Source organism: Rhea americana, unplaced genomic scaffold (genome assembly GCF_003343005.1).
Source record: "Rhea americana isolate MKP2758 unplaced genomic scaffold, rheAme1 scaffold_633, whole genome shotgun sequence".
Classification (NCBI taxonomy): Eukaryota; Metazoa; Chordata; class Aves; order Rheiformes; family Rheidae; genus Rhea; species Rhea americana.
The window spans coordinates 184-15,801 of record NW_028186794.1 but is presented as its reverse complement, the minus strand read 5'-3'; the positions used below and the strand labels follow the sequence as shown (position 1 = coordinate 15,801).

Sequence of the window (15,618 nt, the reverse complement as noted above, 5' to 3'; positions counted from 1 at the left end):
TCTTCCATCCAAAGCCTCAGCTGCATTGAAAATTGAGATCTAATACTGTTTTTAAGTTTATCTTGTTATACTGCTGCAAATCCTTAATGCAGATATATTTAAACTGGCTTAACTGAAAGCAACTGAGTAAAGAGAAACCAGCATAAACCAGATTGAAGCCAGAGTAGGTGCATCTGTGTTACATACTGTTATAACTAGATGGATTTTAAGATGTTGAACCCAGCATAGGCTTTTCATTTGCCCATTGAAATTCCTTCCCCTTCTCCCTTGCTTAAATGCTTATCCTGCTATGAGGAAGTTACTTCTAGCCTCAAGTGCAGCAGGACCCTGCCAAAGCAGGTATTTTTGTGCTTCATTTTGCATTTTAATCAGAGACCGTTTTTTTCTGTGAATGTTAGATCATCGTTTTCCTGGAAGAAGTTATTAGATAATGTCTGTGCTAGTCCAGAAGTGGAAAACACTTTTTAAAAATATTTTTACTTAAAATGTCCTTATTGCTTGGGCTGAGTAAACGTAGTGATCTCATTCCGTCCCAATGACGTTAATTATTTTTCCCTCATTTATTTCAGTTACAAGAGGAACGGGCCTTTATTTTGAAAACTTTCCCTGGTGTAGGCAACAGTATGCACAGTACTTTGATGCATGACATAAGCTTTTGCACACTATAAAGCTATTAAAGATCCAGAGTTTCTGCTCAGAGGATTGCTTACGAGAAGCTTATGCAGCCAGCAGCTTCATCTGCAAATGTATTTTAGCCTTCACTAGACAGAACTTGGGTGTTTATAAATCTTATACACTAAGCAGTTAGTTGTTTAAGTGGGCTCCACTGTGCTGTGAAATTAGCTTGTTTCTGATTTTTTTTTCTTTTTTTTTTCTGAGCATACGTGTATTGAACTCTTTGTGGCAGTCTGAAACCATTAGCAGCTGCTCTGCTCTGCCAAAGCCTGGAACAAAAACTCATTTGGTGGAAATATTTAAACTTTTTCTTTACTTCGCTCCTCTGAACCAGCTTTTTGGCGAAAAAGCTATTTTTGATTAAAGTGCAATTGGAAGCATTTGATGTGGCAAAATGTAGAGAACCATGTGACTTGCTTTAGCTATTTTGCCATAAATCTTTCACTCCCTCTCCCCTTCTGTTACCTTTGAATTCATCAGCTTGATCTTGATGGGGAATTTTATCTTGAAACAACTGCAGGAGCTGTGCAAAAAGGGTTGTGATGCCTGTAGTAGTTAAGTAGTCGCCCTAGGCTTTCCTCGCTGCTTCCTGTTAAGTCTTGTCTTTGGAGACATTCAAAACGCTGCAGAAAACTTTTCTTTTATAAATGCTGCTACAGGCAAAATCAGATTTAATTTTTTTTTTTGGGGGGGCTCGACTGGGATGGCTCTGAAGCATCTTTCAGCAGCGTTAAGCAAACACAGGAATCGAACCAGCCCTAACCTGCATTTAGGTTGCTGCGAGAGTCCTGGCGATTGAATTTGAAATGTAAATGCAGTCTGATGTCAGTTGTTTAAATGTTTTTCCTTGCTAATGGTGCACGAAGAGGACAGTTAAAGTGCCTGTACTGATTCCAGTTCCCCTAATGGTTGGAAGCGGAAACCTAAAACCTGCTGCAGTAATTACGGAAAGGAATGCTTGGAGGTGGGGGCGCCCAGGGTGGGGAAGGGGGCAGGAGAAAAAGTAGACCATAGCTGGAGGAAAAAACGCACGGTTTAGGGAAATGCCGGTTCCAGCTTTGGCCCCAGGGCTCACGCGGCCTCGCTTGGGATGCTGGTTCGGTTTTTGCATCCCGAGTGCAACGTGGAGCCCCGCGATGCTTTGCTTCCCGAGGCCCTGTGACAGGGAAGGGGTCCTCGGCGCTGCAGCCCTTGCTGCRGGGCCTTTTGCCAGCCGGCCAGGGCTATCCGTGCCTCGGCTCGGCTTTTGGAGAGTTGGAGCAGAGTCACGGCGACAGCCCCTGCCAGCTGAGTGGCCTTTATTATTACTATTTTTTTTTATTAATGCTTAAATCAGTAGGTGGTATGACAGTTTCTAAGAAACAGTGGAAACAGTTCAAGGTGGTATTTTCCAAGTGAGATTAGAAGTGCTCAAACAGTTAATTAAACTCACTTGGAAAGAAGAAGAAGAAAAGGGGGTCCCTGTTTATTAAAATTTGTCACAAGCCCACGAAAGTAAAACCGGAGAGTGATTTATGTGGAAGTGCTCGGCACTTCAGGAGGGTGTCTAAATGAAACGCTGGCTGGGAGCCAGAGATGACAAACCCGCCCTATTAGAGAAGATTGCTTGGCTTGGAATCCCTCTCCCCAGGGGCAGGCAGAGGGAGAGAGCCGGCCTCGCCATCCAATTTTGTTTCCTGGTACGTTTACTAAAAACGTGTTTTCAGTTATTTGCGGCTTCTGCCAACCAGGTAACCTGGGTGCATCCTGCCAAAGAAAACACCCCGCTTTAGCTGGTGTCTTGCGACTAGAGATCCCGTGGGATTGCAGGTGGTGGTGTTCTTATCACTGTGAAGTTTTTCCCCTATTCAAAGTTRATCTGTTTTTTTGTTCTGCTTGTTTTTCCTTGTTGTTCGCCCTGAATATTGTAAAGGACTGGTGTAAGCCATCCTAGACATCTGAATGCCAGTGGTAAATGAAGGAAAGCTGCTTTTTCTCCCTCCCCCGAGTAAATAGTTCATAAACTGCTATAGAATATTTTGGGGTAGAAGGGAACAATCCCTTGTATAAGACATTGGGAACTGCTGCTGACTTAAAGGATTTGGAGATCTGTTTCGCAGGTTCCGCGACTCTCACCTTCTTGTAGAGAAGGGTACTTAGAGAAATTTCAAATTATAAAATACATAAAATCAAAACAGTGTTTTCATTCAAAGTTGTCTGGCAAAGGAGATTTTCTTTCAACGTTGCAAATTCTGCAATCCTCCCCCACACACACACCAGGAAAAAAAAAACAAAAAAACAAAAAAGGGTTAATGAAGTCTCTTGTACTAAGAGGAAGAGCTGCAGTTCCCCAGCATTTTACCCAGTAAAGCACTACGGCATAAAGTACTTAATTCTGACTCGTGCGAGTAAATGAAATGCAGCTAAATCTTTTTCCATAGGTACGAAGCAGTGGCACTTGATAAATCACCTGCAGCCAGAAACGTCTTACGACATTAAAATGCAGTGCTACAACGAAGGTGGTGAAAGCGAGTACAGCAAYGTGATGATGTGCGAAACCAAAGGTGAGGCCGCGCGGCAAGCGCATCTGCCCGCCCGCAAAGTCTGAAGGTGGCGTTTTGTTGCGTGCAGCTTGCATTGGATTTCATTTTTGCAATGCAAAAATCTGCTTCAAAGACTTCAATTTTCTGGAGGCCTCTGGGGAATTGCTCTGTCTCCGGCAGCGAGGGGAGTTGTGAACCTCTGGGAACTGGTACGTCACGCTCCAAGAAAGACTCTCCGTAAAGCTCTGCAGATCAGTCTGGCCCGAGCGATAGGATTGTTGCTCTGGGTTGTTTTTTGCTGGGTCGATAGCCTCTCCGCAGGACACAGCCAGGCTCTTGGAGATGACAGGATTGATTTGTGCRTCTGTTTTGTGTCTTCAGGGCTCTGTGACACGTATAAGTGCAGACCGCAGCAATTGATGGTTATGTTGGCTGCCTCCATCCCTAATCCTGCGTGCCTCTGGCACAAAGTTTGTACTGTTCTCTGGAAGTGTCAGATATGGCAGTCRCATTTATTTTGCGAAGAATTCCTGTCTCCTTTAATCACTAAAACCAAGTAAGGCTGTAAAGGGGAAATGCAGACAGTAAACTTCAAATGCAGAGCTACAAAAAAATGCTTTTTTCTTAAGCCTCTAGGAGCAGAAGCATCAAAACTCGGTTAAGTTAGTAGCAAAGCCTTTGAGGGGGAGGCTAGGAGCTGCAGGGTTTGAGGAACACGCTTTCCCCTCGTTTTTAAAACTGGCAAGAGCTAGTCTGTCATTCACGCATCCGATTCAGCTCCCATCCCTGYATTGCCATCTGCAGGTGCTCGTCTCTGACCAGCTTCCTTCCTCACCTACGCACCTCTCCTAGGCTTCTGTTAGGTGGAACAAACCAGAGCTTGCGGCGTGTTGGAAACTCCTGCGAATCTCGAGTTCTAGCTGAACCCAGAAGCTTGTTTTCGGTGCTTGTGCTTCAGCTCCTAATATCTGTAATAGTGCGGTTTTAAAACCGGGGTGAGCAGGGTTCACATCAGATAAAAGTAGGTCATCTGGCAGCGGCTAGACGATGGAAATGCATGTTGTGGTTTCTCCTGACCTCAGAAGTGGAAAGATTTGTGCTCTCTCCAGTTGGGAGTGAGTGCAGTTCTGGCCGTGTGTACGTCGAGTTGCTCGTTAAAGTTTCAAGCGACCTCAATGAGAGGGTTAGCAAGCTGGATAATAACCATTTTCCAAGGCAAATAGTTATTACCCAATCGTAGTTGGCCTGCTTATTATACTTTTTAATATTGGCTTGGAAGCGTTCTCTTGGAGGCATTAGGAGCTTAACTCCAGCAGTAATTACTTTCACTTCGTAACTAAAATTAAAAAAAAAAAGAAAAAAAAAAGTTAGAGAACACATTTAATGAACATACCCATACTTGGTCTCTTATTTGTCTCTTATTTCACCTAGTGAAACGCACACCGGGCGCATCGGAATACCCCGTGAAGGACCTGAGCACACCGCCTAGCTCCCCTGACCGGGGTGGGGGCAGCGGAGCCGGGCCTGCCAGCGGCCCAGTTCGGAGCGGTGACATGCTGTATCTGATCGTGGGCAGCGTCCTCGGGGTGATGGTCCTTATTCTGATAGTTTTCATTGCCATGTGCTTGTGGAAGAACCGTCAACAAAATGCCATGCAAAGTGAGTTGGATTTGGGTTTCGTTTTGTGCTGGGGTTCGGTACGAAACTCTTATCCCGGTGAAAGTAGCACCATTCCTATAGCATTTCTGAATGGGAAATGGCTCCCTGTTGTGAGCMAACTGGCATTTATTTAGTGACCTATATTTCTCTAGGTGCGCCTTAGGCGAAGACTTCTTTTAACGGCAATAACGTCCCTCCCTGCATTGCGGCTCGTTGCCCGGCTGTGTTATTGTAGGGTTGTGCCACAGTTTCGTCTAAAGAACAGAGCACGAAATGCCTGGGCCAAGTGCTTGTATTTATGTTTAACTTTAAGCACCTGCATAGGCTTGTGCTTATTGCGATGACCAAACTCATAAGTACTTGCTGAAACGTAGAGACTTAAACCCTACATCTCTCTCTCCATTTTTCTTTCTCATAAGTGTATCTGGAAAGCGAAGGAACTTTATAGCACTCAAAGGACAAGTCCCTCGTTACCTACTGGTCCCTTCCCAATAAAATCGGGTCCAAGTCTTTTAGAGAGGTGTTAATAAGGAAACCTGCCAGTTTGCAAGTAGGAGCATTGAGCAGAAACCTGGGAGCATGAGCACGCTTTGCAAGGTGCTGTATACCCACTAGCCTATTCTGAGCTAACAGACTGTCTTTAGTACTCTTTTCTGTTCCCAGTGCATAAATCAACTTTGTTCTTTCCATAGCTTGTGGTTATTTTTAAATGTCCTTACTCTCTGACAATGAGAAATTAAGCAAAACTTCTCGTAAGATAAGATAGCGTCGTCAACCGCTGGCCAAAGATATTTTTTGGAAGTAGTTCATAAGAGATAGCAGAGGGTCTATCGATTATATAAATGGTCTGTTTTTAGAATGCTCTTCTTGGAGACTGACGTCAACTGAGTCCTTTAAGACTAGTGTTCCTGGTCTGTTTTCCAGGATATGGCTCTTTTCCATTTCTACATTATATATACTAAGCACTTAGACACTGCAGTTAATTTACARCTGTAGAAAGAGAAGATAAGTGCCTTTTGTTCTGTAGAGGTGCTCATTTAACTTCTCATTTGGTAATGCGTATGCTCTCTGCAGCAAAACTATGGCAATGTTGTCTGGATCTTTTGCAGAATACGACCCTCCTGGCTACCTCTATCAAGGGGCGGATATCAACGGGCAAATGATTGAATACGCGACCTTGCCCGGCACGAGCCGTGTCAACGGCAGTGTCCACGGAAGCTTCCTCGGCAACGGCGGCCTCGCCAACGGCTGTCCGCACGTCCATCGTAAAGTCACCAACGGAGTTAATGGGATCGTGAATGGAGGAGCTGGGCTTTACCCAGGGCACACTGGCTCCCTTTCCCGGACGTGCGTGGACTATGAACATCCCCACCATCTTGTGAACGTAAGATCTTACCCTGAGCGAAAGGCCCGACCGCCACCTCGGGGATTTATCTAGAGTTTTGTAGAAGCAGGCTTAGGGGAACTAATCATCCATTGATAACAGCCAGTTCCGCCAAATGGTTTTTCCCAAAGGAGGCAACGGGGCTGATATTTCTGATCCAAGTATCGYATTTCCATTTGAGACTATCGGATGACAGCAAAAATTCCACTTACTCTGGGAAGTCTGCTTTAACCCTCCCCTGAACAGCACGTAAGCTTGGAGAATTCCTCAGCACTGGGTTGAGATACTTTACTTGTGCATATGGTATTTCTCAATCTTCAAGTTAAATAGATTTAATTATAGCTGCTTATTCTGCAGCTTTATGGATCACCCGTTTTCCCCCACCTGTTTCAGATCTGTAACTCTAAGCAATGCTATTAATTATACCGAAGCACGAATATAGCAGGAGGTTCCATAAAATAAAATGTCCCATACGTCTTGAAATGCAACAACGTAATAAGACCCTCTTTTTTTAGCCCCTTGTTCTTAAACTTTTGAGATGAACTCATTTTTTTGTTTGGAAATTTWGAAAATAAAATTAAAAGCTAGTTTGAGTCTGGGATCCAGCCTTTGTATGCTGTGGAAAAATACTTCATTTGCTGAAATGTGCCCCGTTTCCAAGAGAGAATAATGATTTCATTATTGTCTATGGAAACAGATGGCTTGCATTCAAACTTACTAAACTTACTCAAAACTGTGAACATTGCCCAGGAAAACTGAAAGAAAAAGTTCAAAAAGTCTCAGTAACGCGTGCTGTTTCTGGAGGGAAAAAATGGGGCTATTGTTTGTGTTAGTAATTGAACGCAAGCGCTTCATTTTATGGAACAACAAATTAGCGCTTGCACAGTAGTTGTCACTTCAGATAACTCCAGTTTCGTGTCTAGCCCAGTTTGGTTCTTCACCTGCTTTGCTCTGTGGCCTGCTCCTGTAACACAAGTGCAGCGTTTCTGCTGCCTTGCCAAACGCCTGGAGCCCAAACTTGCCTTTTTGTGGCCTCTCTGACCGCCCGGTGGGTCAGACCTGACACTTCACCTGGTGCAAGTGCTCCGCGAGGGGGGGGCTCCTAGGGCCTGAAAATTAGCCTGTAAGGAGCCTGGGCACGCACCACGTAGGGACTTCGGCATTGATGGTTTGACCCTCCTCATTTTATTTTTTTGGCACGGAGAAATTGCAGCGTGGCTCTTGCGCAGAGYGTGCAGTAATGCAGGTGTCTGTTCCAAGCACGTGCGCTTGGAGCCAGCGCRTCAGAGCTGGTGCGGGAGATGACGGCTGCGCAGTGCCGCAGCACGCTCTCTTTGTGCAGAGGTTTTCTTTTTGCCTCCTTTCCGTAGCTCGTTTGCGGGTAACAGGGTCTGTTCCCATGTAGACGAAATCAGGTTGGCGGGCGCTGGTGGGGCAGAGCAGAAGAACAGGATGTTCCCATTCTCATTAGCGCTCTCTTTATTGTTCCCTTGATTGGGCTGAATGAGGAGGAGAGCAACTGGCCAGGATGGCAATCAAGACTAATTATGCATTTCCTCCCTGAGCAGCTTCAGACACGTAGGGCCAGTCGGGGTTTTTTTTTTTTTTTTTTTTTTTTTTCCTTTGCCGAAGAGGACGGTAGAAGCTGCCCACAGCTTCACGTCTCAAAAATCAAGTGGGCTTTCCCCAACTTGCTCCTCTCCCGCAATGCAATTCGGTAGCGGGGCCCCGCAGCCCCACTTGCTAATGGCTCTTGCCTCGGTGTCCGCCTAGTATTTAACAATGAGGTATGTGTTAATCTGGGCATTTTGCTTGCTTGCGATGGCCCCCCCAGCCAAAACTAACAACACAAAATCCCTCTYGCCCAGAGTCATGGCTGGCTAAGGAATTACCCCATCTGTAAAAATATTAAGTGTTTTAAAAATCAGTGTAGCGAAGTCAACTGATCTAATCGGAGTAATTGCAGGGAAGTGGGATGGGTTTATGTTGTGACATCAGCCCTGCAAGGTTAATGCTCCGGCTCCCCAAACGGGCACAGTTTGCTAATGAGCAGGAATTTGCTTTCATGTCTGTCATCAGTGTTAAAAATAAACATATTTACAGCGTGTTTATTAAATTAAACCTGAGTATATTAAGCTGAAAACAGACCAGGGAAATTACCACATGCTTGTCTAAGTTAGTTATTTACTTTACTCTGACGCACATGCTGGCAAAAAAAAAAAAAAACCCACTGCTGCTTGACTGTGTATAATAGCTTAGTGTTGCCATGCCCCGTTGCAGGCCACAGAAGTGAAGCTTGATAAGGTGATTAGGGTTTGAAAATCAAGTTCTGGGGGCGCTCGCATAAACTGATCTGCCTTCTTTATGAATGACTTGAGTGCTTGAATAGCAGTTGATTTCTTGACTCCTTCCTTCTTCAGGGCGGTGGGATGTACACAGCAGTGCCTCAGACTGATCCCTCCGAGTGCATCAACTGCCGAAACTGCCGCAACAATAACAGGTACCGTACAGCTTGCACGGAACTGCAGGCCTCTTGCAAACAAAAGCTCTTGTTTTATGTCCCAGCTTAAAGATGAGAAAGCAAAAGCAGAGAGCTTGAGCCCTGAGTGAGGATGCAGAGCAGGCGCCTGTATTTTGTCATGGCTCTGGAGAAGCAACCGCTTGATATTGGTGAGACAGAGTAAAATGAGTGCAGTGACCTCCGGACCTTATTTTGCTCAAAATAATCAGCTGGTTCTCTCAATTAAAAAAAAAAAAAAAGTAAGTTGGGTGCTGGATTTCTTTTAAACCTTTTATTCTGTGTTTACGTCAATTGTGAGAGAGCAAAATCTGCACCATGTGGAGGGGTGAAAAGGACGGTTTGTCATACGCAATCTAACCAGTCTTTTGTATTTTGCACTTCCTGCCATTCTTTTAAGAATGCCAACAAACTAGAGTGGCAGTGCTGGTTTTGCAGCACGTTTCTCTGTAAAACATTAGATTTAGGATGTTTTGGGCCTTCAGTAGAAGTTGGGCCRGCCATCGTCAGTGTGGGATGTATTTCTGCTTGAGAAAGAAGGGTTTTTTTGTTTTGTTTTGTTTTGTTTGTTTGCAGAGATACAGGAACATCCCATCTTCCATGCTGTAGTTGGCAGTCTGGATTTCTATTAGGTTTTTGACTTTGAAAATCAAAAAAAAAAAAAAAAATCCAAGTTTTCGACAAGATCTCTGATTACTTTAATGATTTAAAATAAAACCTAAAGTTATTTTCCAGTTTTAAGCATATCAACATTTTTAATTGCTCTTTTTTTCTTAAGAAGCTAGGGAAAATGGGATGTGCCCCACGCCACTGCGGCATCCTTCCCAGATGGGTCATCAGCAGTGTTTGAACTTTGAATCTGCAGAACCCTGTTCTATATTTGACTGCTTGATACAGAAACAAGCTGTCCTGTACAGCCGCCCGCCCCAACGGGGAATATTAACCTCCATTTGGCAAGAGATGCGCAGCCATTTGGGAGCTGGGACCACTTAATTCCGCTCCTCGCAGTGGGGGCCTGAAAGGAGGACAAGGGAGAAGGGAACAGAGGGAACCGGAAGCGTGTCTGAATATTGTGCCAGAGGCCTGAGACTTATGTTTACAGGGAGGAGGAGAAAGGCCTTAGCGGTTAGCGTGGTCAAGTAAGTAGGTTTTGGCAGGTGGAAATCAGGGGCTGGGCTTCTTACCCCATCTTTGCACCACTCGGGAGCATTTCGGGTGCATTTGGCCTCGCTGTACACTCCGCCTTGATGCTGCCAGTCCCTAGATCAGTGGGGTTTGTTTCCACCGAACACCTGGAATTGCTGCTGATACGGGGTGAATTTAGTAGCTGGGGTGAATTTTGACGGCGTGCAAAGGAATGGATTCTGACARTTCCGCGTATTTAATTGCCGGCTACCAGGGCTGGTTTCAGCAATAGCCATCTCGGAGCAGGTTCTTACRATGGTGAAATCCTTGGTGTTCTGTTTAAATAAGCACTTTGTGCTCTCATTACTGCTCGTGGAGGCTTGCCACAGAGGTAGGAGTTGCTGAAACGTGAATACCCACCCATTCTGCTGTTGCGGACAAAGCCTGGAAGATGAGCGTAACTTTGGCTTATCATGTTAGGACCAAGAACTGTCTTTTTTTTTTTTTTTTTCCTCTCCATTCTCTGGTAATTTTTTACCGCTTTTTCAAGTTTTGTCAATACACAGTTGTTGCACAGGAGTTCACCTGTTTGCAGGTTCTCTGTTTGCAAATTCACTTTGCTGTGGCACGTCTTTTTTTGACCACAAATCTGAAAAAAAGGCATTCCAAGTGAGCTGCTGTCATCCTGTTTGCCCAACTCTTAAGCCATCCTGATGGGGGCTGGTCGGTCAGGTTCAGTTTGACACTGGATTTGAGCGCAGAGATGCAACGCGAGATGCGTTTTCTGCAGTGGAGGTTTTACATGTGCTCTGCTTTGGACATGTAGGACTAGTTTCCATCGGAATGCGGTTATTTAAAAAGCTGAATGGGACGTTGTGCATCTTCATTCACACTAGTACAGAGAATTATACTGACATCTGCCTTTTTTAAAAAGGAAGTCCTGTAAAACATGCAAAACCAAACATTTTTAAAATGGTTTTCTCTGAGAATCTTTTTTTAAAAAATAATAAGCGAGTGTAGTCGAAACCTCTGTGGAAAGAAATGCAAACTAATAAATGGATTTGTTTGAAGACCAGATGTGTTTCATGTGGATTCTTCAGTGGCTTTTGTGGTATTTTGGTACTTGGAGGAATGATTCGGAGGCCGCTCTGCCAGCGGAAGGACAAAACGGGGAAGCTGCTGCGAGACAAGGTGCTACTCTGCCCTAGGGCTGCTTGAGAGGGCAGCAGGTTTCTGGGGGTGCCCCACCCTGCAGAGAGGTCCTTGGGGGGGACCCAAACTCCCGCTTCAGCTCTCATCTCATGTTTTGACTCGTTCCAAACTGTCTGTGAAAAAAACATCTGCTGCACGGGAAACACGCTGCCCTTCTGTGTCGAGAAAGTTGGTCTGTGTTCAGTTTATAGCGGCTGTTCGGTTTCCCTTCAGTTCTGGCGATACTRATCGCACTTTGCGGGCGAGAAGAGTAAACTGAGGCTCTAAAGAAGCTGGTAGTAAAGGTTCCTCTGCTTTTGCCCATCGCTGTGACCTTTTAATGGAATGAAAACGTTTCATGGGAGCTGGACAGTAATTGCCAAGCTCCTTGGCGCTGCTTGCGAATCTGCACATATTAAACCCATTTTGCGTTTTGCTGCGGGATCCGCTGCTGTCAAAGCAGCTTGTGGTTGCAGCTGCCCTGCCGCCGCTGATGTCAAAAGCAAGCTTTTTGCCCTTGCCAGCAGCGGAAAGGTTGCCTCTGCTCAKTTTTGGGGCAGAATCCTTCAAAAGAAACAGTTTGCGCTACCGGATAAACCAGCTACAGCAGCTCAACAGCCAGCTCCCTGGTTCCAGTTTTTGCATTTTGTAGCTCTATAGATACATCAGCGTCCCAGCTGTTTTCATTCAGTACAGATACGATAGGTATTTTAGCTCTGCGAAAGTTGTGCTGCAAATTGCCCAGAAAGCTCTGAAGCACGCGCGGCCTCTTCTTGTGGCCAGAGATGGTTGTGAAAATGAGCTGACTTGGAAGAAAGCGCTCACCAATTTCCGGATGGATTCCTGTTCAGAAGTAAACCTGTAACTGGTCACGCGCCGGAAGTTTGTCTGCTACTCAATGTTACAAATATATTTTTAATTTGAGCTCATCCTAACACTAAGCATTTATTTTCTAAGGTGCTTGAGTAGGGGCTGCAGACTTGAGGCCTTTTTCTCGGCAATGAAAACTTGTTTTGTGGGGCCGATAGAGAAGTGGCCTTGCGGTTTGGGTCATCGGGCCACAGTAGGTGGGGGAAATAACTGTGAAAATGTTTTGAATGTTTTCAGCTGCCTGTTGGGAGGGGGAAAAAASGCTTAATCCTTTTACTCACGTCATGATTGATCCAAAAATATATTTAAAATTTATTTGGCAAACTCACTCACTGTTGTTACAGTAAATGACACRTGGTGAAGTACTTAAAAATTGCAGTTTCTCAAAATGTCTTCAGCGGTGGGAAGCAGAAACGTGTGAGYGATGAGGCCTCTCTGAGTAATTCTGGTTTTGCCTTATGTCTCCAGGTGCTTCACCAAAGCCAATGGCACTTTCGGCAGCAGCGCCTTACCCGTCRTGCCCGTCGTAGCACCTTATCAGCAGGACAGTTTGGAGATGAAGCCCCTGAACCACGTCATGGTGGCCATGTGCTTAGCCTCCGCGGTGCCGGAGTGCAGCGCCCGGCTGGAGGACGGCAGCAAAGAGCGAGCGGAGCAGCCCTGCGGCCAGCATTCCTGCTGTCAGGAAAGCACGCGTCGGCTCTCCGTAGATTACCCCGAAGGTAAGCGGAACAGCGCCTGGCTGTGCTTTGCACGGTGTCTTAACCTGCACTTTGTGTGTGTGTGCTTGTGGTTTGAATGAGCTGAAAGTGGAGAGAACATGCCAAAAGAAAACCCRACCCCGACTCGCTGTCGCTTTGCAGGTGAGCACTGTGTGCATTCAGAAACATCGAACCACATCCTGAGCTGGAGTCCCCTTATCCTGCAGCCTGTTGCAAGGGACTGTAACGAAAAGCCAGCGTGGAAATCATCCGGAGTCACTTTAAACAGTTCTGGGGACCTTCGACAGCTCCAGCTACAGGAGACCTGAGGAAGTGACCGTTTTCTCCACCTAAAGCCAGTAACTGCACAGCAGAGTTCGCTCAAAGGGACTGATGGAGGGAGGTTAATTATAACAGAGAGAGTCACTATTTATTTTTTTGTAGTAGTGTCATATGAATGTATCTCGTTTTTAAAATGGTTGCCTTTTTATATTATTTATGCCTTGAAATTCCTTCCCCCCCCCGCCCCATACACAAAGAAACTGACCTGATTATGTGTTTAAAAAAAAAAAAGTAATAATATAAAGAAAAAGGGGAAATACGTAGTATGCTTTCCATGGAGTATTACCAGTGGGAGAAGCACTTCGGAGGAGGGAGGCAGTGAATGTTTCCACGAACGCCTTACGGTTTTGCTAGGAAGAACCTGATGGCAAGAGGGCAAAAAAGAAAAAAAAAGAAAACAAAAAAGAACTGTGGGCAGGCGAGCGAACCCCAGCTGACGCGCCGGAGGGGAGGACCGGGCGAATTCGGTGCGGCTTCGGAAGTGGAGCTCAGGAAACGCGGCTGCTGTCTGCATCGTTAGCCGCTGGCTGGTGTTTAGGTAGTCCAGCGAGCGCAGAAGCACGCGGCCTGTCTCGCCTCCCGAGGGCCCCCTCCGCTCGTGTCTGCGCCGTTCGGAGCGGCTCGGTCGCGCGGCCGGCGATCCCTGAGTCCCGCGAGACGCGCTCCCAGCGCGCGGCGCTCGCGTGCCCCCGAGGACGTCGCGCCGCGCCAGGCTCTGCTGCTGCTTTTCCSCTCGCCACCGCAAAAGGCGAAATCGGCTCCTTTGCAACCCGCCTGGCAGGGCGCAGCGAGGTTCGGCTGCGATTCGACTCCTGGGTCGCGGAGAGAGAAGGGAAGAGGAGGTGCTGCAACGCTTGCCTTTGCCTCCGGAGTTAGAGGAGCYGCTCCGGCTCGCCCGCCGGCCTTGCAGAAACGGCACGCGTGGCATGATGTAGGTGTTGCAATGTCAACTGCTTTTTATTTTATTTTTCCCTTCCCCTCCCCTCCAAATTTAATCAGTAAATAAAACAAACCTGCGCTTGTAAAGCGCCCGGTCCAAAAATCAGAGCACCTCACCCCAGAAATGAGGTGCATAAATTAGAATTACAGCTGCCCCCAGGCGACGCATGTGCAGCCTCCTTTTAATGGAACAAGTGTGTATGCATGTATTATGTATAATGTGTAATTCTCTCTTTTTTTTTCCCCCCCCCTCTCTCTCTCTTTTCCCCCCCTAGCTCTGGCTCCGGCGTTGGGGAAGGGAGGAGGCGAAGCCGGCCCGGCGCCTCGGGGCGATCGCGCACCGCCGCTGCAGGTGCAGCGGGTCCTGCCGAGAAAACCGCTCTGCGCCTCGCCAAGAGCCCCGGGGGCCGCGGCCGTCAAAGCGCCGTTGTGCGCGCAGCACGAGGGTTCCTCCATAAAATCCGCAACGCGCGGTTTGTGTGTGATATAATAGTACATATTTATATATAATCCAGAGCCCTTAAGGAGGGCTTAGGGGGTGGGTGCGAGTTGCTCCGCAGGCCGGTGCCGCTTCTGCTCGGCACCAAGAGGCGAGCAGCAGCCGCCGGCTTTGCCGAAGGAGCGATTCGATCCGGCGCAGGAGGAGGCCGGAGGCTTCGTTTGTATTGAGCGACACTGTTCTAAGTGTGTTTTTACTCCCCCCGGTCCCCTTTTAATCGTATTTTATTTATGAAAACATTATGTTTTGCCTTGAATTTTCTTTCAGGGGTTGCGTGTTGTCCCGGCGTGATGCTGGGTGCGTAACGCTAACTCCTTCTCCGCCTTGTGCTCTCTGGGCTGCAAAATCCGTAGGCTCCGACTGCCCCCTACCCGGGAGAGGCTGGAAGGCCCCGCTCCCCGCGCATCGCCGCTCCCTGTTCGTTCGGGAGCGCGGCTCTGCGCCGGCTGCCTTTTCCTAGCTTAAAAAAATAAAAGTGGGAAAACTTCCCCCCCTCTCTGATCGCCTCTGAAAAGGCCGTTCCCCTGCGGCGCGATCCCCTCTGCCTTGCCGCGGCTCCCCCGTGCCGCGGGTCCTGCGGCGCACGGAAAAACGGGAGGTGTTTTCCGAAGGGATCGCGCTGTCCCTCGGGGAAAMGGCGCGTAGCTCGGCCGGGCCCTTGGCAGGAGCTTCGCTCCGCGGGCGCCTCGTTAGTAACCGCACGCCGGAGGGACTGAGACGAAACGTTTATTTGAGCTTCGGGATGAGCGCGGAGCGGCGGCAGGGCCGGCGGCAGAGGGGAAGGGGGCGGAAGGACGGGGACGGGGACAGGGCCCCGGGCTGCCTCACGGCGGCACCGCCGCGGCCACGGTCGCCGGCGGCTCGGCGGCCTCCCTYGGCGCCGCGGCAGGGCCGGTCCGGAACAGCAGCTCGTGCAGCCCTGMGGACAGACAGACAGACGGATACGGAGGAGGCTCCCAGCAGGAGCCCCGCGAGCGGCAGCGGTGCTGCCGCACACGCAGATGGACGGGCGGCCGCGCCACTCACGGGGGTGCTGGTCCCGGTGGCGGGCGACGTAGCGGGCGGCCAGCAGCGCGGCGGCGGCGGCCAGCAGCATCCCCGCCGCGGCCGCCCCCGGCACGGCCACGTAGGAGGCGACGGGCTGCCGGGCTGCGGGAGAGCGGCCGCCGTCAGCCCCGGCGGCGCGAGGAGGA

General features: G+C 48.1%; 1 protein-coding gene across 4 annotated transcripts in view; it reads left to right on the top strand.

Annotated features, from left to right (window-relative positions):
- CDON (cell adhesion associated, oncogene regulated) overlaps positions 1 to 14,667 on the top strand; it is a 56,722-nt gene extending 42,055 nt beyond the window's left edge. For all 4 annotated transcript variants that reach the window (XM_085320415.1, XM_085320417.1, XM_085320414.1 and 1 more), the window contains 7 exons: positions 3,096 to 3,218; positions 4,629 to 4,856; positions 5,966 to 6,240; positions 8,661 to 8,740; positions 12,413 to 12,666; positions 12,808 to 13,918; positions 14,202 to 14,667. In XM_085320415.1, the coding sequence (XP_085176541.1) occupies positions 3,096 to 3,218; positions 4,629 to 4,856; positions 5,966 to 6,240; positions 8,661 to 8,740; positions 12,413 to 12,666; positions 12,808 to 12,974 (1,127 nt within the window). In that variant the 3' untranslated portion in view covers positions 12,975 to 13,918; positions 14,202 to 14,667. The remainder of the gene's footprint in view (positions 1 to 3,095; positions 3,219 to 4,628; positions 4,857 to 5,965; positions 6,241 to 8,660; positions 8,741 to 12,412; positions 12,667 to 12,807; positions 13,919 to 14,201) is intronic.
- The last annotated feature ends 951 nt before the right edge of the window (positions 14,668 to 15,618 follow it).